General features: G+C 32.1%; 2 protein-coding genes across 2 annotated transcripts; both read left to right on the top strand.

Annotated features, from left to right (window-relative positions):
* The first annotated feature begins 128 nt into the window (after positions 1 to 128).
* Positions 129 to 5,148, top strand: LOC140049145 (medium-chain acyl-CoA ligase ACSF2, mitochondrial-like). Its single transcript, XM_072093963.1, has 10 exons — positions 129 to 274; positions 1,218 to 1,291; positions 1,402 to 1,503; positions 2,115 to 2,260; positions 2,363 to 2,417; positions 2,737 to 2,823; positions 3,232 to 3,284; positions 3,513 to 3,570; positions 3,735 to 3,803; positions 3,997 to 5,148. Exons 1-10 carry the CDS (start codon positions 196 to 198, stop codon positions 4,066 to 4,068), a joined length of 795 nt encoding a protein of 264 aa, XP_071950064.1. The 5' UTR covers positions 129 to 195; the 3' UTR covers positions 4,069 to 5,148.
* A 2,613-nt stretch (positions 5,149 to 7,761) lies between these two features.
* LOC140048879 (medium-chain acyl-CoA ligase ACSF2, mitochondrial-like) lies at positions 7,762 to 24,503 on the top strand. Its single transcript, XM_072093684.1, has 19 exons — positions 7,762 to 7,765; positions 8,607 to 8,782; positions 13,239 to 13,367; positions 13,576 to 13,629; positions 14,078 to 14,190; positions 15,482 to 15,529; positions 16,347 to 16,455; positions 17,152 to 17,244; positions 17,728 to 17,879; positions 18,326 to 18,417; positions 18,669 to 18,742; positions 18,912 to 19,010; positions 19,534 to 19,679; positions 19,780 to 19,834; positions 20,088 to 20,174; positions 20,473 to 20,525; positions 22,545 to 22,602; positions 23,090 to 23,158; positions 24,070 to 24,503. The coding sequence occupies exons 1-19, from the start codon at positions 7,762 to 7,764 to the stop codon at positions 24,130 to 24,132; spliced, it is 1,674 nt and encodes a 557-aa protein (XP_071949785.1). The 3' UTR covers positions 24,133 to 24,503.
* Positions 24,504 to 24,719: the final 216 nt, after the last annotated feature.

The raw sequence follows: 24,719 nt of genomic DNA, 5'->3' as shown, positions 1-24,719 counted from the left end.
TGCTTTAGGGCAGTAGGCCTATGGGTGTTTTATATTATTATTTTTAGTATTAGTGTTTCATGTATGCACATAAAATGAGTTGAAATATTGGCGGATACTGAGCGGAGTTGAATGACAGTCTTTCAAAATACTTGTTTCTTGTATAACATTTGCATGTTTTAAGAAGTGTATTTGTCTTCCAGGGTTACTCATTTTATGCTAACGTTCCATTGGTTGATTCAAGTGGTTTATGACCCCACGCTCAATCTCTATGATTTATCGTCTCTAAAAGCAGGTAGATACTCTATACTAACACTATATTATATGATGAGTTTGGAAGTGACATTTAGCCTTCCATCTGCATTGTATGTGTAGGCCTATGCAATGAGAATTCTGCGGTGTTGAATGTTTTATCTGTAAATAAGCATTTTAAGAATCAGGATACCAATTATATTTGCCTATATTTGTGATATGTTAATGAATTATTATATAAAATAAATGTATAATTTCAAATTTAGTAAAGAACGTCACATTTCATTATTTAAACTTATATTGAGAGATTTCTAGTGCTTCTACCATTTTCATGAATTTAGAATTATTATAGGCCTAAAGAATCTTATATTATCCGCTACATTAAAATGAGTGACTGTAGGCAGTATATCGTATCTATAATGCAATAGGGAGTTTTCGCAACCTTACGATTACGATAACAAAAACGGATACGTCACACATTTGTGAAACTTTTGAGCTGATCCCCATTTCATATTCGTAAAGCGTATTCGTGTTGACGAATATCACCCGTCATATTCGTAACTACAAAACGAGTAGGCCTATAGTTTTTGATCTATTTTGCACATTTTGCATTTGAATCAGGAATGATTCATGATTATATAATTATACTTTTATTGAAAGTAATTTACTAAAGTAATTTACTAAAATGCAAGGTCAATTTTGATAAATAGCAGTTTTTAAAGTCCTCACTCGCTTTGATGTTACGCTAGGCCAAGGCAGCCAAGCACCAAGCAACACGTACCTGCGCTTCGCTCAAATTTACCGCAGTCATATTTTGGACGGCGCCCTTAATATTTTGTTGCCATGCGAAACAGATTTTTACTGGCTTACGAAAAACGAATACGTGTGCGTTACGTATCCGTTTTCGTTATCGTATTCGTAGGGTTGCGAAAACTCCCTATTTTAATAGTTAAAACTCGTACAATAACGATTTTAATTTGTTACAGGTTGTCTTACAGGATCGCCGATTCCACCGTCAGTTGCTATTCTTCTATCAAAGAAATTAAACATTGATATGATGGTGAGTATTTTCTGTCAGTTCATAGTTTCTTCTCCAGTTTTGAATATGTATAGTGTAAACTATTTATATGAAATAATTATTAATATGAAATAATTACATTTTGAAATTAGATTACATATGGATCGACAGAAATATTTGACGTTTCATGCGTGTTTGTCCAAGAAGGTCACAAATCATGCACAACAGTCGGTAAACCCATAGGAAACAACAAGGTAAAGTAAGTTTCTATATGGAAAGTGGGCGAATGTTTTACATGAAGTGGGAATTTGTTCCGAAGAGGGGATGCAACGAAAGAGAGTGGGCTTCACTGAAAATTTTAGTACGGAAACTCGGTAACAATGACATGTTGTTCTCTTTCTTTTATTGCTAATAGCATCATCCCAAAAACATAAATAAACAATACAAAAAAGAGACAACAACAAACGACAATGACCCTTATAATCCCAGGTGACATAAGCAATTAAAACACAAGTGAACATAACAATTCACACATTAGAGAAGTACGAAGAGTTCGCCAAATTCGCAGGAATCCATGAATAGCAAAAAGATGAAGACATTTGGTTCTAACTTGTAGGTTTTTACAGTGAGAGTTTCAAGATGAAGGGTGCAGTAAGAACATTGGCTTATTCTAAGTATACCAAATGTAATATGTAGGCCTAATTACACAACTATCATAACATTTATCATACTATACAAAGAGAAACAAAACATATGTTTCTGTTGAAGCATTTTTTAAAAGAGATCTGTTATAATCATCAAATTGAATTGAAATAACTCATAATGCAGTTTGATGTTACCCATTGCGGAACATGTTCTATTTCAGATAAGGATTGTAAACAAAAGTGGACATCCAGCAATGTTTGGGGAAGAGGGAGAAGTATTGGTAAAACCCGACATTGCATTTGAGGGTTATTTTGATGAAAGAAACACAAACGAAGCTGTGACCTCTGATGGATGGTTTAGAATGGGGTAAATGTTTCGATACATATTGCTCTTACTATCAGAAAGTTATTTTATAAATTATATTTTTTTACCAGAAATATTTTTTAAAATATAAATTCATAATTGCAGTGATATTGGGAAACTTGATCAAGATGGATACCTTACAATAACAGGCAGAACGAAGGTTTGTTTGTTTGTTTTTATTGATTTCCACACATAAATCAATAGATAATTCTATTACAATAAATATCAAATATAATTAAGGTGGAAAAGTACATTTAAACAATAAGTATTATTATTTAATAATTAATATAAGAACTACTAATCTACTACTAACCTAGAGGATACCTTTGTCACCAAATAAAGTATTTTTTAATCAGCGTACCCTGGGTAGAGGTTGGTTGGTCGTAGTTTTTAAACTAAGATTCTATTTTGCCAAGTAACAAACAAAGCAAGTAACGTATAAAGTAATAATTGTAAACCATGTGCTTCTTTTTCTTAAGGACGTTATAATCAGAAGTTGTTACAACATATACCCTTTTCCATTGGAAAAAGCGCTTTTAAGTCATCCAGCTGTCAAGACCATTCAGGTAAGAATTTGTAAAAAAGTGGTTTGTGTGGTCATTATAATGTGATTCACAGAATATTCACAATAGTTTTTAAAGAAATAAAAAATAAGTGGAGAACATTTTGCAGACCAAGATCTACTCCATGATTTGTACTCAATAGAAACATGTGCGTGTTTAAGTTATTAACCTTAATTTCTTTACAACAATTAACCAAAAAGTTAAGCTAAGTTTGTTAATAGTGTAGTCCAAAAAATCAACTGTTTGTTATAAAATTGTATTCATGATTGTATGTATGATCTCGGATATGTATTAAATGTATCAGTGTACTATACAATACTGTAAAATAAAAAAGCCGCAAGATTTGTCCGAATATTGCATACAGTACATAATGATATCTAAATCATGAATAATGAATAATGTTTTCTTTAGATTGTGGGGATACCAGATTATAGATATGGAGAGGACGTGTGTGCCTGTGTTATGTAAATATTTGTTGTTTTATTGTATGTATGATATTTCAATATTGCTAGAAAGGATGATCCAATTCTACCATCCCTTTGTAATCAGAATAGAAATTAGTAAAATTAATTTTGTTAAGGCATTTCCAGGAACTTTCCTGTGTACATTCTTTTACTGGTGTACTGCCCAACAAATGACTTGTTTTTACAAATGCTACATACAATTACATTAGTATTACAATTAAATTCCAGACTTAATCCAGGCTGCACTTTAACAGTAGAAGATATAGAAAAACATTGTGTTGATAAGGTAGGAGTAAGATGTTGTTTATATTGATATGGATGACCATTAGTTACAATAGGCCTACAATTAATTATGTTAAATATGGCACTTAAATTTTTTTACTTGTTATTGTTTCAAATTTTGTTTGAACATAATAAAGATAACTTGATAATGTTGATTATGTCTTACAGTTCATTGTGAATCACCTACCAAAACACTGCTTACAATTTGATGAGTTTCCAAAAGGTTTTACAGGAAAGGTATTCAGACAGTTTATTGTATTGGCTCGTGCAACAAAATGATAAACATAATACTGAATCTTCTAACCTTTTAGTTCAGTTTATCTGCCTTCAATGCTTCATTGAAGTTGAAGCATGTTATTTGTTATGTATTATTGTTAATAAATTAATACATAACGCTTCCTTCATTCATTATTATTTTTTGTCTTTCTAGATTGATCGTAAAAAGCTCAGAGAGATGGCTATCGGAAGAATCACCGTGCCAACTTCCCCATATGAAACTTAAAATAGCTATGTTTATTCTTGTTGAATTTACACAAATAATATTAACAAGATACTAATAATCACATTTAGAGTTTTGGGGTGTATACTGTAGGTAAGATTAATTATGATAGGCATAGGACCATCAGATGAAATAAAATTATAATAGTTTTAGATTACTTAGAATATAAATTAGCTTTCTGTTAAAGAACAGCATACAAAGGTTAAGCATTAAAAGTTAAAACTTTCTGCGGTAAAATTGAATAGCCATAGAAAATTAGGATGATGGATCCAAAAATACTTTAGGTTATCTTCAACAATTCTATCTCTTTGCAATAATTTCTCTAATTATGTTATTTCCGGAGTGGAGGAAGAATGCCATGTACAATAAGTGACCACTCCTTAGTTTGTACATGTCTAGAATATGTAAATAAAAACAATAGACATAAAACAATTAGACCAACTTTTAGAAATTTCAAAAACTTTAATGAAGAACATATATTGGAGAATTACAAAGAAATAATGAATTAGATAAAGATGAATGAATACGCTGCTTGCATTTATTATCAAATATATAAAATATTTAAAATGTGTAGTTTGTACACACACAAAGCTCTTAAAATTATTAAAAAAAAACATTAAAAAAATAAAATAATGAAAAACACATCAAAAGATACAAAGAGCATACAGGCAAAAGAGAAATTCCAATAATTGTCATGATGCCTACAATAAGACACAGTTATAGTTAAACTAATCTTATCTAGATGTTTTGTTGTTATAAGAGTTATGGAGTTAGAAATAAAATGACTTTTTACATCTGCCAGTTTACATCTGCCAGTTTGAGTGTAAAGATATCTAAATACGGACTAATGATGGGAGAAATTCGTATTCTAAAAATAAGGGATGAGACGGTTGTGCGAGCATACGCTCTACCATTTTAAGGATTGCAACTACAATTTAGACTTAAAGTTGCATACGTTTAACTGTGCTATTTATTTAGATTTTTTACGATTTCTCACTAACAAGCCCATGTTATAGCTGTAAGGCTGCCGCCCCAGACTATAAACGAAAAATAAATTACACTGGATATCATCGAATTATAATATAATTCAATAATTTGTTGATCAATATTAAATTTACGTAATTGGTGCATTATGTACAATCGTTTTTGTCTTTTTTTTATATGGATATAGTGTATTGGGGGTTCAATTAAGTTTATCTTCCAATACAGTACCTAAATATTTATAGATGAGGAAGAAAATAGTTTAAACTCTATATGGACAAGTGGAAAGATTCCTTCATAGATATATGTAACCGCCACGCTCCTTATAAAACAATTAGAGTAAAATATCACCTGAGATAATACAATTATTGTACCCAAGAGATCACATAAAGAAATTGTTGGAAAAGATAAGATAAGATAACTTTTATTGATCCTCAAAAAGGAAATTTATTGCTCGTCATAAAAAAAGTATACACAATATAAATACAATAAAAAGATAGAACAACCATTCATATACAAACATCAAAAAGTATAATTATGCCCATTTGGAAACGCCGAATACAAAATAAGTTATTATCTTCTTGACTTCCTATTGTACTGGATGATACCGGAAAAGATAAAGGATTTGGCATATCGATTTGTTTTCACACTGAGGAGCCTCAATCTACCACTTGGATTAAGTTGGTCTATGATTACTTTGTTGAGAGGATGAGAGGCATCCGACTCAATGCGTTCGAAATCTTTCAGGTGTTCTAGGTGCACATCGGTAATGGAAGGTAGTTCCAGACCAGTCATTTTACCAACCCGACGGATGAAAGTTTCAAGGCGTCCTTTATTCCCTCCGGTAGCATTACCAGCCCAACAGGAGAGGCAGTACGTCCAAACACTACATATTACGGATCTATAGAACGAAAGTAACATCAGTTCACCGGAGTTAGATTTAGATAAAGTTCTCATACAATACATTCTGGGATTAGATTTTTTGCTGATGAAGTCTATATGGTCTTCCCAACTTAATTGATCATTGTACTGGTCAACAACTTCAAAGAACAAAGCAAAATAACTCTTAAATGTAGTGAATACCAATAGGTACCAAGAAATCAAAATTGCACAATTAGCTGATGACACAATCATCTTGGCTGAAAAAAGTGTAACGGCTTGTCTAGATGAGGTATATTCTTTTCGCAATGTTGCAGGGATGTCCCTCAACTAAGCAAACACAAAAGGGATGTAAATTGGTAAAAGAACCAGTCAAGTTTCTAGACAATTTTGTTGGATATAACAGGGAAAATTTTATGAAAAAAATTGGGTTGAAAAGGTAAATACTTTGGAAAAAATTGAGTAAATAGAAATCTAACCCTCTGTTTTGTAAATTAACCGTAATAAAAACATTAGCATTGTCAAAGTTAATATATAATTCCAGCAATATTGATATTCCAATGCATACAATCAAGGAAATTAACCAATTTTTTTAATTTATGGAATTGTAAAAGGAAAAAATAAAAAAAAATACTTTGTTTCAAAATGTAAATAATGGCGGCATCAATTTAACAAATTTTAATAATGAAATTTGTTAAAGAACTTATTATCCTGATCCAGGAAAGTGGAAAATATCAAACACTGTGTGGAAATAAGCTTATAACTATATAAGAAACACACCTCTGTATAACCAACCATGGATTGATTCAGGATATATTATTGAAAGATATTATTAATTATAAATGTTTTAAATCATAAGAATATATTAAAGCTTAGCTAAGCTTAGGCCTACGTCAGTCTTGGAACAATTACCTTGCTGATTACATGAAAGTAAAACATCCTATTCCATTGCAATGGGAAATCAAAATAGTTGATACAAATGTCATAAATAATTAAATTAAATGATAATGTAGATGTGAATGAAAACAACCTGATGCAAATGCATTGCAAGACAATTTTACAAATCTTTGACTGAACTAGGCCGCGGATTAACGCTAGGGAGCTGTTACGCCGCGCCGGTGGCGTTAATAACCCTAGCAGGAGAGGGTAGATAATGCTAATCCAGTGACGTATCAGTGATTTTAAACTTAACCAATGAAAAGACACGACCACGATTAGCAGGCCAACGGCAGACCTGTACAGCAAGATAGCTAAACGTCACATTATCAGGTTTTCAGTTTTAAATAACTGTACACTTGGCGTCAGCGATATGATATTTTCATAAATTAAATACATTAATCAGATAATTGTCCGTGTAATAATTATTTTGAATTAGAATTCAATTTTGCAAGAGTATAGTAGGCCTAAGTAGTAAGACCAAATCAGTATATTTTGAAGGTAACATCATAGAAATAAAAATAGTAAAAAAAGCTACTTTACAATGTAAACTGTAATGCGTTTGTCATAATTCAATCTGCTTAGACTTTAATGATCACTGAGTTTAAACGCAAGGCATTGGAATGTTGATAGTTGTACCTCCAGTTTCACACGGCCGGGTCTTAATCCATGGTCAGCATTCTGTGTATTGTTATGCCAGGGAGTTGTTAAAATAACTCCCTGGTCATGCAATGGAAGATTGTTCCTACCTGAAGACCTTCTTTTGATTGTATTGGTCAAGAAGGACAAATATCTATTGTCTGCATTGTAAACGACAAAAGTATTGTGTGGGAATATGCTATACAAACTGAGGTTGCACAGTGATACGAACTTATTATTTAAGGCTTATTCGAAGGGTAAATGGGTAAGTTTCAATAATTATACTTTATAATGCTATCAGCTTTAACCAGTTAATGTAGGCATAAGTATTCGATGTAAAGCAGAGCAGAATAGAAATCATTATTGCTGCAAGATCACGAACATTATCAAAGGTTTTGTATAACAATTAGTTTATTTTATAGATTTCTTATAGTAAGATTGATTATTAATGCTTTAGATTTTGTAGAGATAAAATTGGTTCTATAAAGGTTAAACAAATCAAATTGTTATTGAATATTATAGATTTCTTAGAGAACTAGGCCTATAAAGAGTCAGTAAAAATTATGTAAATTATTATGTTTTATTTACTTAAAATAATTGTATTATACGCATATAGTCAGTTTTTTAAACTTGAGAAAACACCAGCTTAAATTGCTAGTAGCTATGTATGTTTCAGTTTGCAACCCTGCTACATGCTGCTTTTTATGCTATTCGAGCTCTAAAAATCATTGCAGAAATAGAAAAATTGCCGAGAAGAAAAGGTGCTTAAGAATAACAATAGCAGAAAATAGTGATAATAGGATAAGCCTAAACAATTACTGTAAGAACCGTATATTTTCCGTTTTTAAAAATTGTTTTACATTACCAATAACACATTGTTATAACAAGCAGAAACATTACCATCATAGTATAAATATTGTATTGTAACTTACCAGACATTTCTGGTGTTTCTAGATAATTTTTAACAATGGTCCAACTACAAGTCTACTCCGCCAAGCATCCTAACCACCAAGCTAACTCCACTCAGTCAATATATTGGTGAACTGTATGAATAAGGTTTTTGCTTATTAAAAACAATAAATTAATCAGTTTTATTCATTTTTTAGAATCTATAATGGAAACTTCTATGCAGAAATATGATAAAAATTTTAGTAATCAAAATGCTATCAGAAGTACCATGCATGAGTTACTAGAAGAACGGGTTAAAATGCATCCTAACAGAGAAATGCATGTGTTTGTTAGTGACAATGAGAGATTGAATTTTGTGGATTTCCATCAAAAGGTAAAATGTTTATGCACATTATGTATTATTATAATTATTCCTCTACACATGTAGAAGATTCCATCCGGACCTGATACAGAAAAAATAAAAATAGTCGAGTTAAAAGATGTTGGGTGGGTAGATTAGGTGATGCCATCTTGTTTCTTTCAAAAAATCTATTATGATAATGTATGGCAGATTTAAATTACTGCTTTTTGAAATGACATTCTCTACCGATGCTACCGGTCAAAATTGATATTGATAATTGGACTTGATCCTATAACGTGGATACTGAACACCAGGGATTGATTATATTGCTTTTAAAAATCATAGAGTATAAATTTGCTTCTTCATAACTAAAGAAGGCACACTTTATTTGAAGAAGCAAGTGATTAAAGACGATCATAGTTGGCGATTGGCACTTGACATACACACTTTGTTCTCTTAGTGAATTGGAAGCTAATGGCAGTTTTGGAAAAACAGTTCTAAGCTGTCACCATTTATTTTATAGAAGTTTAAAATCCCAACTTGTTGAAAGTAATCCTGTTGACACGAAATTGTAATGCCACTTATACAACCTTCGAATGCCGTTGTGCCATATACATTCGTATCATGTCTTATCATAATTGCGAATTAGTCGAAAGTTGATATAATTAAATATCGAGAGGTTATAGTAGAGCAGTTAATGACATGAGCTGTGCATTATATTACCAAAGCATGAAACTTGGCACAAAGTTTCTTTAATGTATATAGATTCAAAATATCGGGGGGTGCCAAGTGTCCAACGTCCGGTATGGCGGCCATCTTGATTTCAAAATGGCCACCATAAAAACAAAAAATTTTCATATCTTGGCAACTATACACATTAGAGACTTAAATATGGTCTCAAATTGTTCACAAACTATATATTTCTATTTGCTCTAATGAAAATTTTCGTCCAAAAATGACCGGAAATGACGTTTCTTTCAGTTTGACCTTTGACCTCGTATTTGTATATCTCTGTAACTACTGGTCATTTTCAATCGATTTTGGTGTCATTTTGTTCAGAATAAATACATTTATATTTGTAGTAATGAAACATTTTCACATAAAATGACCGGAAATACAATTTATGACCTTTGACATTTATTTAATGATTTTTAATTAGGTGAATATACTGTATGTGGTTTTTGTTGGTCTTTGAACTTTGACCTGATAGGCGTAATTATATTAAATGATTAATGGACTTAAATTGTATATAGTACATAAAATTGGTAAACATTGTGCTTGGTGGTACCATTAGTTCAATGATGTTGGCACCTTCTGATTCGCTAAAAGTTTTAATAGTTTGACAGAGGAAATAACATACTGTACATGTTATGGAATACCGTAAAACCTCGAAAAGGTGATAGTATGAGCTTCTTTTCGAGATAGACTGTATTTGAATGTCAAATGAAAAGTATGATGATCGTGTTTATATCAATATATTATTAATGACCTTACAAAGAACCCTTTATATTTCAACAATCAAGCCTCAGTTATTCTACAATTTATTGTTTTCCAAGTGGTATTTTGATTGTACTGTATCTTCTTTTTGTATGCTTCCTCGGTTAATATGGTCCTACCCCTCCTTCTTTGTCTGTAGATGGTCTTATACCCCATTCTTTGTCTGTGGATGGTCTTATACCCCATTCTTTGTCTGTGGATGGTCTTACACCCCCTTCTCAATCTGTGCGTGTTGATGGTATTACACCCCTTTCTTTGTGTGTGGATGGTCTTACACCCCTTTCTTTGTATGTAGATGGTCTTCTACCCCTTCTTTGTCTGTGGATGGTCCTACACTTCCTTCTTTGTCTGTGGATGGTCCTACACCACCTTCTTTTTCTGTGGATGGTCTTATACCCCCTTCTTTGTCTGTAAGTGGTCCTATACCCTTTCTTTGTCATTGGATGGTCTTACACCCCCTTCTTTGTCTGTGGACGGTCCTACACCCCCTTCCTTGTCTGTGGATGGTCTTACACCCCTTTCTTTGTCTGTGGACGGTATTATACCCCCTTCTGTGCCTGTTGATGGTATTACACCCTTTGCTTTGTCTGTTGATGGTATTACACCCTTTTCTTTGTCTGTTGATGGTATTACACCCTTTTCTTTGTCTGTGGATGGTATTACACCCCTTTTTTGTGTGTGGATGGTATTACACCCCTTTTTTTGTGTGTGGATGGTCTTACACCCCTTCTTTGTCTGTGGATGGTCTTACACCCCCTTCTTTCTCTGTCGATGGTCTTATACCCCTTCTTTGCCTGTGGATGGTCTTATACCCCTTCTTTGTCTGTGGATGGTCCTACATCCCCTTCTTTGTCTGTGGATGGTCCTACACCCCCTTCTTTGTCTGTGGATGGTCCTACACCCCCTCTCTGTCTGTGGATGGTCTTATACCCCCTTCTTTGTCTGTAAGTGGTCCTATACCCCCTTCTTTGTCAGTGGATGGTCTTATACCCCCTTCTTTGTCTGTGGATGGTCTTACACCCCCTTCTTTGTCTGTGGATGGTCTTACACCCCCTTCTTTGTCTGTGGATGGTCCTATACCCCCTTCTTTGTCTGTAGATGGCCTTACACCCCTTTCTTTGTCTGTGGATGGTCTTATACCCCCTTCTTTGTGTGTGGATGGTCTTACACCCCCTTCTTTGTCTGTGGATGGTCTTATACCCCCTTCTTTGTGTGTGGATGGTCTTACACCCCCTTCTTTGTCTGTGGATGGTCTTACACCCCCTTCTTTGTCTGTGGATGGTCTTATATCCCCCTTCTTTGTCTGTAAGTGGTCCTATACCCCTTCTTTGTCAGTGGATGGTCTTACACCCTCTTCTTTGTCTGTGGAGGGTCCTATACCCCCTTCTTTGTCTGTAGATGGCCTTCCCCTTTCTTTGTCTGTGGATGGTCTTATACCCCCTTCTTTGTGTGTGGATGGTCTTACACCACCTTCTTTGTCTGTTGATGGTCTTATACCCCCTTCTTTGTCTGTGGATGGTCTTATACCCCCTTCTTTGTCTGTGGATGGTCTTATACCCCCTTCTTTGTCTGTGGATGGTCTTATACCCCCTTCTTTGTCTGTGGATGGTCTGGACCCACTACTTTGATTGATTAAATCAGACATTGTTTCTTGTATGATTAGGAGATCAAGACCTTCAAAGTGAAAGTCCACAGGTGGATGTCTAAAAAGGTCTTGTACAGAACAGTATATTGTAGGTCCATGTCACTAATTTGAAGATTACTTGAATAATTATATTGAGATGTCTTTTACAAATTTTGCTAAAAAATCAATGACTAGAGAAAATCGAGGAAAAGGATTCAGATGGTTTACAGCAAAGGCTCATTACCATAAAAATTGAGTACATTTGTTTAGATGCAACGAAAATGACCAATAATTATCTGAGTTTCTGACTAATGAAAGTAGGGCTACTGTGTAGTAAGTACTTTGAAAGACGATGTTCTCTTAACTCATGAAAATGAGAACTTTCCGAACTTGTCTCATATGCAACATCAAAGAGGCCAACGAAAGAATGCTACTTTACATCAAAAATATTTCCAAATGGCATCTAACAATTCAATTCAACTTTTATTTCAGACAATTGTCCATATGGTATAATACATTAACAAAAAAAAAGAAAAGATGAAGGAGAGAGGACCAAAACTTTTATATAACGATTGACACATCACAGTTTAGCAAACAAGTCGGCATGAGCTCAGTGATTGCTGTTTCTCAGTGATCTGTCATACTTTACGCCTATCCTATCACATCAAAAGTCAAAAATTCAGAATAATAAATTCCTGGTCACTTTTGCATTAAGTGTCATTTATTTCGGTAAAACAAATTAGGTGCATTTATACCAATGTAAACCACATACAGTATCTTCACATAATTATATATGTCAAAGGTTATAAATTGTATTTCCAGTCATTTTATGTGAAAATGTTTCATTACTACAAATATAAATGTCTCTATTCTGAACAAAATGACACCAAAATCGATTGAAAATGATCAGTAGTTACCGAGATATACAGATAAGAGGTCAAAGGTCAAACTGGAAGAAACGTCATTTCCGGTCATTTTTTGACGAAACCTTTCATTAGAGCAAATAGAAATATGTGGTTTTTGAACAATTTAACACCAGAATCAAGTCTCTACTGTTTATAGTTGCCAAGATATGAACACTTTTTGTTTTTATGGTGGCCATTTTGAAATCAAGATGGCCGCCATACCGGACGTTGGACACTTGGCACCCCCCCATATTTTGAATCTATATACATCAAAGAAACTTTGTGGCAAGTTTCATGCTTTGGTAATAAAGTGCACAACTTGGCTATTTTTATGGCCTTAACTGCTCTACTATTAAGACAATGGCACCATTATCCATACAATTGGTGCATATAGTTCTGGTGGTGATGAAACAAGCCTTCTATGATAATAATAAACTGATAAATGATTAAAAATTGCTTTTAGGTGGTGCAATTGGCATCTGGATTACTTGAGATTGGTCTTAGTAACGGTGATTACATAGCTATCATTGGTCATAATCACATGGAATGGCCACTGATCGCGGGTGCAACACGGGCGATTGGAGTAACCACAGTAAGTCTGTAACCCTTGGGTTATAATAGTTGTTTTTATACCAATTTTTCCAGACCGGAATCTGTAAGGAAGCAAACATGATATAAAGAACTGTTAATATTTTCTGTTCGGGGCATAGACTTCTGGTCTTTAGATATGATATTAATATGCAATTGATATGATTACTATACTCCAAATTAATAAAATCATAACATTTGTCTTTTTACAGGTGTTTTTGCAAACAGGTTATCCAATGCACATAATAGGAGACATTTTACGAAAGGTGAATAATTATGCATATTTCTTTAATAATCCATCACTATTTAGTGTGATCAATGTAGGCCTAATGTAAGCTATTTACTTGCCTATGCACACAAAGCAATTAAATGATAAAAGACATTTTTTTTAAGTGGATTATTTTCACGCGAAAATGAATTATCCTTCAGATATCTCTTTGAAAGTGGAGACATTCACTTGAATGAGTAGATTTCACTCTCTACAGAGAAAAATGAATCATTCCTTAGTTAATTATTTGAAAGTATTATTCACTCCAAGTTTGAGTGAGTAGTTTTTACTCTATACAGATGCGATTATTTAGTTTTTTTTCATTACTTCACTCCAAAATAATTATCCATCAGTTAACTTTTTGAAAATACAGACATTCACTTAAGTTTGAGTGAGTAGTTTTTTACTCTCTAAAGATTCGATTGATTTAATTTATTTTCATTCAGACATCATGTAAGGCCTTGTTTCTCACTCGAAGTCCGGTAAACCTGTATACAGACATTTGTAAACTGATTCCAGAGTTGAGCTCTAGCACTTCTGGTAGCATAATGTCTAATAAGTAAATAATTCTGTTTGCTGTTTGATCAAGCACTTTTTTAAGCACATCAATAACTAATGCTCACTGGAAATACATAAAGGTTCCTAACGTAAATAGAATATTACTTTGGCAGTAACATTTATGATTGTCATTGTCTTGTCATACTTTATTGTTCTGTAGGCCTGACAATGGCAAATATTGTTAAAATAAAAAAAATAAACATTTTAGATACTTGGATGAGGCAATGGGAATCATAAAAGGTAACTAACTAAGCACTGGAATGAGTTACAATTAATGAATGTATACTTCATGAACACTAGATTTACTGGGGCATGAATGACAAATTTGAAGTACAGTATGCCTAGGCCTAAACCTTGATAAAATGCGGAATTTACATATTGACTGTGTACTAGGGAAGAGTAATTCTTCCTTGTGTAGAAAAATGTCTTGACTATTGTCCAATGAAGTAATACTATAAAGTCATGGACAGAGCTGAAGTACATGTCAGTAACATATAAAGCAAGGAACACTTTTTAGGAAATTAATGGAAATGTTTTTAGTAGAGGGAAAGGGGATATCGCATACTGTAAATGCCAAATTGAGGTTGATGCTTGCTTGAGATTTCCCTATTATGTTGTAAATGTGTTCGTTTTGTCCGATGATCAGTGCTTATTTGAATAATAAACAACCGATGTAATTTGAAAAAAAAGGTTGAGACTTGAGGGAAACTGTGAGATTTTATATGCGTGGTGTGCGAGTTGAGACTGGGTCAAAACGCGAGAACCTCAAATTCTTTCTACACTATTAAAACTAGTTTGACAAATAAAAGTGCGATGTGGCCAAATAGGACAATGATATGGCCAATAGTGTAGTGAAATCATCATAATGTCCATATAGGGCACATCACATCTTTTTGTCACATCAAATTTGATAGTTTAGACAGAGCTTAACTCTAGATGCCTGTGACTTGACGAACGTGTATGATTGTGTCATAACACTATCTGAACAATCGGAAATGAACGATTGTGCTTCTGAAGAATGAAAGAGTATACAGGAATAAAGTAGTTAGGTGTGAAAGTCAATTGTATTCTTTTGGGGTATTTGTGAATGGAGGTAATTTGCAATAAGAAATCATATCTAAAATTGTGTTACCAAGAAAGGAAACATTTTTAACACTGGGAATTAAGGAAGTATATTGAGCACTGAATGACGGGGAAACTTAATTTAGTATACAGGGAAATAACAATTATTCTTGTAACCATGATTCTTACTATTCTGAATTATTCTAATAAAACAATCTGTTTGGTTTAAGATTTCCTGACTTAAAGTATGTTGTAGCTACAGATATCAATCACCAAAGGTATGTACAGTACTAGCATTTTATTTGAATTGAAAATCATTATAAAAAATACATACAAAGTGAATACATTTATAGACGATTTCCAGGATGACCCAAAAAAAGCTTAGCAGCTTATTTACATGGGGTCCTTTATAATCTAAAATAAAGATTGTAAAAAATCCAACAAATATAAATATAAAACAAGTTAAATAAAATGACTTCTTTTTTTTTTAATTTGCTGAATAGATTGATTAAAGTTATTTCATGCCTGCATAAATAAAAGTTTCAGATATAGGAACTAAAAAACCATTGACACTACTTCTAGTCATATATTGGTAGTTAGATGAAATTCTTTAAAATCTACAGTCAAATAAGGTACTGATTTTCCATTAAAAAAATCTTATGTAACATGGTTTGACTTGACAGTTGGCAGATTTGGTTCCTTTCGTCTTTTACCAATAGGCCTAATAACATTTAAATAGATGGCAATGATGATATTTTAGCTTCAATTGAATAATGAAATGACAACAATTAACTGACCAAAGAAGGCCTACTACAGTTTGTTTGTTTGTTTTTATTTTTTGCTTATATAAATATAAAAAATAAAAAAAGAACATCAAAAAGTCACAAACTGAAATATTACAAAATCAAACCAATATAAAAATACAAGCGAAGACAGTCCGGAGACAACTAAAAAAAAGACGAAACATCAAGAATCAATAAAATAAAGAAACAGCACAATATTATTACTGAAGTCGTTTAGTTACACTATATTACTTTTTCATTTACTATAAGAATTAACAAGTATCATTTTACTATTTCTACCGTACTTTATTAGTGGTACAACTAATTTAGAAGACTTGTACATTGCTGGGCATGAAGACACGGTTAAGGAAGCTTCTAAACTGGTCACTCTTGGTGAAATTTACTGTGTATTAATGACATCGGTTTGTACTATTCCAAATTCTACTTAAATTCTACTTAATTAGTAGTTATAGATTGTCGGAACGTATCATGCTTCTCGATTTAGAAACGAACTGAATAAACGTACGGTTACAAACAAATAGAGTGTAGAACCCCTATTAAGAGGACACATTCAGGATCAAAAAATGTCCCCTTAATTGATGTCAACAAAATTTATTTCATCAATGGCTCAGTAAAGCTCAATAACAAATAGTAAAAAGATAAAAATAGAATTGATATAAAGAAACCATAATAGGATCAATACTAGAAGATAAAAAATCTTGTCACGTAAGACCCTTTCAGAGTAATAATAATTACATTGTTGATTTACAGACTAAACAAATCAAAATTTGATCAATAAAATCAATAAAACAAAACAAAAAACAGAAATAGTAATATAAATAATAATAGTTATATTCATGAACACTTTAATACAATGATAAATAATATCTTTTTAATTTATTTCGAATAGTATTACCTTCGTTCGTTTCACAAAATATGTCCCTGAACGGGGATTTCGTCTAAATGTAGGGGTGTCCCCTGAATAGGTTGCCTTAAATAAGGGGTTATACTGTATATAATTATTCAATACCAACCATTTTTCTGTGTTCAGATTTTCTGTGATCTTAATTCATATACATTTACAGGAAGTTTAGTTCGTTCTTTTTATTTTACTTCAGGGCTCAACTGGACCACCAAAGCTGGTAAAATTTTCACATTTTCGGATGTTGAACCCCACTTGTGGCCTATTCCAATTGTGTAATGAAAATGAGGTAATTATTTTTTATACAATAAAAAAATATTATCATATGGCATAGCTGTGCTTTGTTAGGTACAAATTAACTGAAACATGTCTACATTGATCATGATGCGTTATTCTTGAGTCCCAATATAATCCAGAAGAATAACACCCTTTCTACGTTTTTTAAAGACCTAATCTATTAAGGCTGTACGGTCTTTTTAGATCTCAATATTAACATTTATTATCCTCATGATTTCTGCCGTAATAAAAATAATGCATCCTCAAAAGATTCACACTATATACATATACAATAGTATTATTAGAGACCAAATCATATAATCTTTAACATATTAAAATAATATATAATCATTCATAATATAAATAAACCAGTGTAGCAATATTCAATCCTTAGCATAAAAGCAGTAGATTGTATACATCATTATAAGCTAATAATAATTAACTGATTTTCCTTCTGTGATTTTTCCTATTTATAACTGTACTATATTTATTGAAGGAAATCAAATTTGTGTGTTGTGGCAGTATGTCCTTTTTGGATGCAACTTTTCAAACGCAGGTGTGTCCACTTCTTATTGGTTCAACGTGTATATACCCGAAAGCAGATGCTTTTGATTGCAAGAAGTTGTTACAATCTATCCATGATGAACGGTAAAACATTGATTATTATAATTAATTAGCTCAAGTACAATGTGGCAGTGGTAACCTTAAACCATTTAATTCCGTACCTTCCATGTTGCAATGGTTATCCCAGCGGTTACACTAATATTCAATGGGACTAATCAACGGCAAGCTTATGACAGGCCTATAAATGACAGCAAAAATCAACCTGTAGAGAGTACCTTGGATGGATGTGTTAAAATAAATATTTAAAACATTAATAAATACTGTTATTGAATTAGTTTTCTTAAAAACAGTATGCTTGTTTAAAAAAAATCAAATACTGAATTTTGTGTATTTGTATGCACAGAATATTGTCATGACTTGATTGAAGATTGTGCGCAATAAAGACCTCAATTAAACTTATAAACATTCATTATTTGTGCAACAGTCGAACGTTGTATTATCTTTTGAAGTTTACTCTATTTGTCTTGCAGTGCTACTCATATTACGTTGGTCCTAAATTGGTTGATTCAATTGGTTTATGACCCTACACTCAGTCTCTATGATTTGTCGTCTCTAAAAGCAGGTAAATACTAAATTATTAACACCATTTATTTCTATTCCTTTTTATTTTTCAAATATAACTTTGAACTACTATTGCACTTGAGACTATACTAGGACAGTACATAACAAAATCATATGTTTAAAGTCAAACTTGAATAGAACACAATCATTTTTTGTTTATACGTCAAAACGTTCTAAATTGTAAAACAACGAGTTCCATTGATATAAATTTCTCCAGTACATCATTCATTTAAAAAAACTCTTCTGTTCTAGGTATTGTTACAGGATCACCGATTCCGCCAGAAGTTGCAATTCTTCTATCAAAGAAATTGAACATTGATGTTATGGTGAGTATTTTCTACACATATATTGATTAATTTCTTTGATTATATGCTACTCTACACTATCAAATTTTATGTGACAACAAAATTGATGTGCACATATAATAAACATGATGACAGCACCAGTGTAGACTGAGCAAGTATATTATGTAAAGTGAAATAATTATGTTTTCAGAATTCGTATGGATTGACAGAAATATTTGACGCAACAGGCGTTATTGTGCAAGAAGGTCACAAATCAAACACAGTCGGCAAACCTATAGGAAACAACAAGGTATCATTTTTACTTCAATGAGTTTTTTTGTTGCATAAATCAGTGCAGTCATAACAACTATAGTTTTGCTTTCCAGTTAAATGGCTGCACAACATTCTATAGTTGATGTTTAAAAGCTTTCGTTCTGTGCATCATTTCAGTTTCCTGCGCACCAGTTCTTTAAAAAATGCGTGGAAGCTATTCTGTTGCATAGCAATTTTCCGTCACGCTTCATTGCTTTTCAGTTCTGAAATTGATTGTCTGAACTACAAAATCGGCTAAGCAAGTTTACGACTCTTATCTTGTTCTCTTTGGGTGAAATCATTTATTGCAGGCGATGATTGTACACTCCATATTCCATGGAAGGTCTTTATTTTGTTACGCAATGAGAAGCGTTCTATTATAGACATTCGGTTTTATGCGTCATCAAAACTATGGTAGATCACAGCATTTTACAATGTGTAGTATAGTAGAGTACGGTACTATTTGAGCTCTAACAACGCCAATTGTAAAATTAAAGTTATTGAATATGCTACTTTGTCAGATCAAAATTGTAGATGAAAGTGGCCATCCAGTGAAGTCTGGAGAAGAAGGACGAGTATTGGTACAAAGCGACATTGCATTTGAGGGTTATTTTGATGCAAGAAAAACAAAAGATGTGATGACACCTGATGGATGGTTCCGAACGGGGTAAACTATGATGCATATTATTTATAGGCCTACTGTCGGAAAAACATTTTCAAAATATTTTAAATATAAATAATTTGAAATTTAATATCTATAATTGCAGTGATATTGGCAAACTTGATCAAGATGGATATCTTACAATAACAGGCAGAATGAAGGTAGAATGGATTACAAATTATTTTTTATTCTGATCACCATAATTATTATTGATTAATGAAGAGTCTTAATATATATTCCGATTGCTAATTATTGTACTGCTTTCTTATCAACACTAACTCTTTCAATAAACTTGAAACAGAAAAAAATGTTATCTTTTTATGTATTATAATTGTATCGATCAATATTTTAACCGTTTATTGTGTTAACCGTTTTCTAAAATTTAAATTGATATGATTTTTATTTATACTGTAGGATCGTATAATCAGAAGTGGTCTTAATATATACCCTTTTCCAATGGAAAAAGCACTGTTGAGTCATTCAGCTATTAGAAACATTCAGGTTAGAATTATGTTATTATGCAAGGCAAGTGAATACCAAGGTTCACATTATTCATTTTTATAGATCTTTAGATTGGTTTTATTATTATTATTATAGTGATTCAAAGACCAGTCAAAAATGTTTAAGGAAACGAAACATAAGTATAGGAAACATTACAGACAAAATGAAATATGAATATATATCCGAGAATAATTATGACCAGCCTAGAAAAAAGTCAGGAAAAAACCAACAAAATATATGTTCTATATACCATTTTGCATGACAGTATAAATATATTCTATTTTACTGTTTTCTTTAGATTGTGGGGATACCCGATTATAGATATGGAGAGGACGTGTGCGCCTGTGTTATGTAAATATTTTATAGTTTATATTTATTTTATAGTTTATATTATTTGCAGGACGATCGGCTCAAGTAGTATCTAGTCTACTTATTTGCACCCGATTTTGCAGCTGTAACTAGATAGTCCAACTGACTATTGCAAGTCATTTAGATACATACCTAGATACCTGTAATACGCGATGTTCTCGGTTTACCGTATTGGATATCCTGAATACACATATCACGTTATACATTGTCTGTAGATATTATAAACCTAATGACAGAGATATCGTATATTAAAAGTATTTAATAGTCAGACTCTATCTAGTGACAGCTGCAGAATCGAGTGACCTTTGCTAGAAAATACAGGTAGTCTACTGACGTGTACTATTCAACCTTACCTTATTTTCTATTAAAATCCAGACTTAATCCCGGCTGTATTTCAGAAGACATAGAAAAGCATTGTGTGTATCTATATATATAAATTATGGTTAATTCTGACATAGGCGAGCACAATGCAAAAACTTCTCTACAAATCTCCGCCTTGGATACCTACCTTATCTATCCGAAATGTACCGCGAAACGTAGATTTGATAACATTAGTGTGCACGCCGACGCTATTATTCCATATTTATATCTTAGGAAGATATTATAAAGAGTTTTTTAACAACATTTATGATTTCAACATTGGATTTTCCTCTCAATTTCAATTCTTCCCGGTCAAAGTAATTTCCGGGTTTAAGATAAGTTCACTTATAGTTTCAAATATTTTCTCTCTTTTATACACAAGGGAGCAGTTAAAATAATAGATTTGACTCTAAAGGTGACTGGAAACAGGCACTTTCCATCAATCAATACAGTGTCCCTTTGGAAGACGAAAAAAAAATTGGCCATTAATCATAGCCATTTCAGTTTTTTGTTTATTTTAAAACATACCACACGTGTGTGAAGGTACAGTAGTTAAATAATAGGAATTATACTGCAAATTAATAAAGATCAAATTAAATATACGCCATAAAGAATCAGAATATATTGTGGGGAATAGTATTATAAAATTACATAGGGAGATTTGATAAGACATTTTTCGAGTGAAATCCCGATAGCTGAGTTTTATTGAGTAAGCTTGCAGGAATAACTGTAGGCTATCTTCCTGTGTCCCGTTAGGACCGAGATGTCTGCCCATGTTGCAAGCCGTAATGTCTTCTTTCTTGGGCCCACTCTGTCACGGCAGTTAGTTTCAAAAGATGATTAAATTAAATAATGTATTAATAATTATTAGGATGGTATTCATTTGAATAAACGCCTCTCCAATAAAACATCACTTTGAATAATAACCACCCCACAACCCAACTATCTAATAAACGTCCATCCACATATTTATAATAACACAATTATACTATTTGTAGTAGAATTCACCGCACTGTTATCTGCAATTTACCAAGCATTTGTTATTCTTTTTTACCACTTTTCATATCTATGAGAGGATTTCATTTGATTATAAATGTTACCATATTATTAGAACTAAAAAATTTAACATATATCCCTCGAATAAGCACCTCCCTCAAATGACCTCCGCCTCCCCAAAGGGCCCTACCAAACAATAAAAACTATACTTTAAAATGTTATTAATCATCTAAAACACTGTGAAACAAAATAGTTTAGTTTTACGAATGTCCAGCATTTTCAATAATGGTAACCGACAGAAAATGTATAAGGAGAACATTATCATTCCGAGAACCATCGTCTACACTTCCTAGAGGGGGAGCGAGCGAAGCGAGCTCACCCTCTAGTACCTATATAATTTTACTACTGCCGATTTATTGGATTTCCTGAATAAACATAGGCCTATCACATACATTGTCTGTAGATATATGAGAGATATGTAATAAAATTGCCGTAATTAATACAGTCAGACTAGTATCTAGATGACTTGCGATAGTCGGTTAGAATCTCTCTAGTGACATCTAGAAAATAAAATCAGGTTGTCTGCTGATGTGTACAACTTCATTATATATACATAAATTATATTATTTTTCCATTAAATTCCAGACTTAATCCAGGCTGTACTTTTACAGTAGAAGATATAGAAAAGCATTGTGTTGATAAGGTAGGGGTAAAACGTTGCCATGCATAGTAAATGTCTTTCTAATGAACATGTATGCATTTATATACATTCAATTCAATTTACTTCGGATTTTACTGGCATATGAACAGTACAGATAAAAACAAATGTTTGCATACATGCTTGGCACAGAGGGCTCCAAACAGCCAACTTTCAATGAGACGCAATACAATAATAAAAACACAAATCATTGTACTAAAATCATGGTGGATAACAGTAGATTATGAATTTTCTTAGAAGCAAAACACAGACGCATTTCAAATAACAAACTAATTAAAACTGGTTTGGCCATTTCACCAGTTATCAACATAAAGCTACATGAAATGGCCTCTTCAAGTTTTACTGTACAGTGTACTTGAATCTTTATGAGGCTCAATAATTTGTCTTCCCAACGTAATAGGTTAAATGGCTGTTCACACTGGAGTTGTGACTTAATTAGGATAATACATAATTTGTTGCTTATGCCTTACAGTTATTTGTGAAGAGCCTACCAAAATACTGCTTAGAATTTGATGAATTTCCAAAAGTTACAACTGGAAAGGTATTCAGATTTTTTTAAACTTCTTTAATAACATTTACTATACGTTAAATGAGTAGTCGCTAGTATCAAGTTGAACATTTAAGAAGGGTGGAGCAGGTTATTTTTTATTAGAAAAGCTGTCTGTCTGCTCTGCTGCAAGATATATTTTGGTGTGATAATAGAGATAATCTTCAAAGGAATTAAATTGTATTCTGAAATGTGAAAAAATTCATTTGATTTCAATTTAGTAATAATAATAATAATAAAGAGTTCATTAATTATAAACCGTTGACTATACTAGGCTATACAGCAAACCCACGCAGTGGCTGCAAAGGAGACCAACCATCATCTTAGAAACACACTGTAACCGCTAACTAGTAGCTAGAAGAAAATATCTTGACTCATCTAAGTTGTTTTCAGTGGTTTAGAAATTATGAACTCTATATTATTGTATTCCAAGAGATACAGTATGAATCTCCAATGCAAGAACTCAGTTAGGTAGTTACTAACTAGGTAAAATTACACAATTTCGTTTATGGCTGGAAAATGTTTGAAAAAGGCAAATAGAGACTGAATTCTTATCTTATGAATGTCCACTAGTAGACTAGTCATCTCTCAATGCAGCTTTTGTAAGGTGGCATAATGGTAAGAAACCAGAAATACCACTAACAAGTTCTTTAAAGTATTCAGGTTTTTTTATCACCTATCATGGTGTATTTTTCCATTATTAATATAACTTTACATGAAAATCTTAAAATGGAATGGGTTTTACTCCTAAACATTTTTACTTAATAGAACAATGGTTGATAGCAAATAATTTGTTTTACCTTTCTAGAATAAAAAAAATTAGAATGATAACTGCTCTCAAAATTAAGTTTCCCATTAAAAGAAGTTCTACTGGTCATGCATTAATTATTATCTTCTTTTTGTAGATTGATCGTAAAAAGCTGAGAGAGATGGCGATTGGAAGGATCACCGTACCAACTGTCCCATAAAATGAGTGAAATGATGTAGACACAAAAATAAAATTTGCAAAAAAATAAATATCAAACTTTTATTTACAAGAAATTACACAGTATTGTAAAACATGATTAAAAATACAGAAATACATTTATTGCAACACATTTGTACTGTATAAAGTAATGTGGAAAAATAGAACAAAAATCATTAATATTGTATATTTGTTTTATCACAACTAATTAGGAAAAAAAGAGTACAATAATGAATAAAATTTGAATTTATATTTCATGTTATTACTAGGTATTAGGGTATTATTGTACTAACACAAAGAAGTGCGATTTAAATATTATAATTTTGTTTTTATATATTAATAATATTTAAATTGCAATCACACTTAAGATTTTTTTTAAATGTTTGATTATAATATTATAAGATACATGATTATTTGAATAAAAAATATATATAATTACATTTTATTGAACAATACAAAGGTTTTATTCAAATGAACAAGATCAAAAGAATAATGCTTCAAAATTAACAATTAAAACATTATGTGATGAAAAAAAAAATGTTTCGACAATATTCAATGTAATAATTTTATAAGAACTTGTTGTACTATAAT

The sequence above is a fragment of the Antedon mediterranea genome, chromosome 5, assembly GCF_964355755.1.
Source record: "Antedon mediterranea chromosome 5, ecAntMedi1.1, whole genome shotgun sequence".
NCBI classification, from domain to species: Eukaryota; Metazoa; Echinodermata; class Crinoidea; order Comatulida; family Antedonidae; genus Antedon; species Antedon mediterranea.
This window is presented reverse-complemented; position numbering and strand designations above follow the sequence as displayed.

What these genes read in the sequence shown, in the direction of transcription:
- LOC140049145 (XM_072093963.1), top strand. Translation starts at nt 196, where the DNA reads ATGCTAACGTTCCATTGGTTGATTCAAGTGGTTTATGACCCCACGCTC. An exon ending in GATGGATGGTTTAGAATGGG is followed by an intron (nt 2,261 to 2,362) that starts GTAAATGTTTCG and finishes TCATAATTGCAG; the next exon opens with TGATATTGGGAAACTTGATC. An exon ending in AAAAACATTGTGTTGATAAG is followed by an intron (nt 3,571 to 3,734) that starts GTAGGAGTAAGA and finishes TATGTCTTACAG; the next exon opens with TTCATTGTGAATCACCTACC.
- LOC140048879 (XM_072093684.1), top strand. An exon ending in TTGTGGATTTCCATCAAAAG is followed by an intron (nt 8,783 to 13,238) that starts GTAAAATGTTTA and finishes AATTGCTTTTAG; the next exon opens with GTGGTGCAATTGGCATCTGG. An exon ending in CAGCTATTAGAAACATTCAG is followed by an intron (nt 20,175 to 20,472) that starts GTTAGAATTATG and finishes TGTTTTCTTTAG; the next exon opens with ATTGTGGGGATACCCGATTA.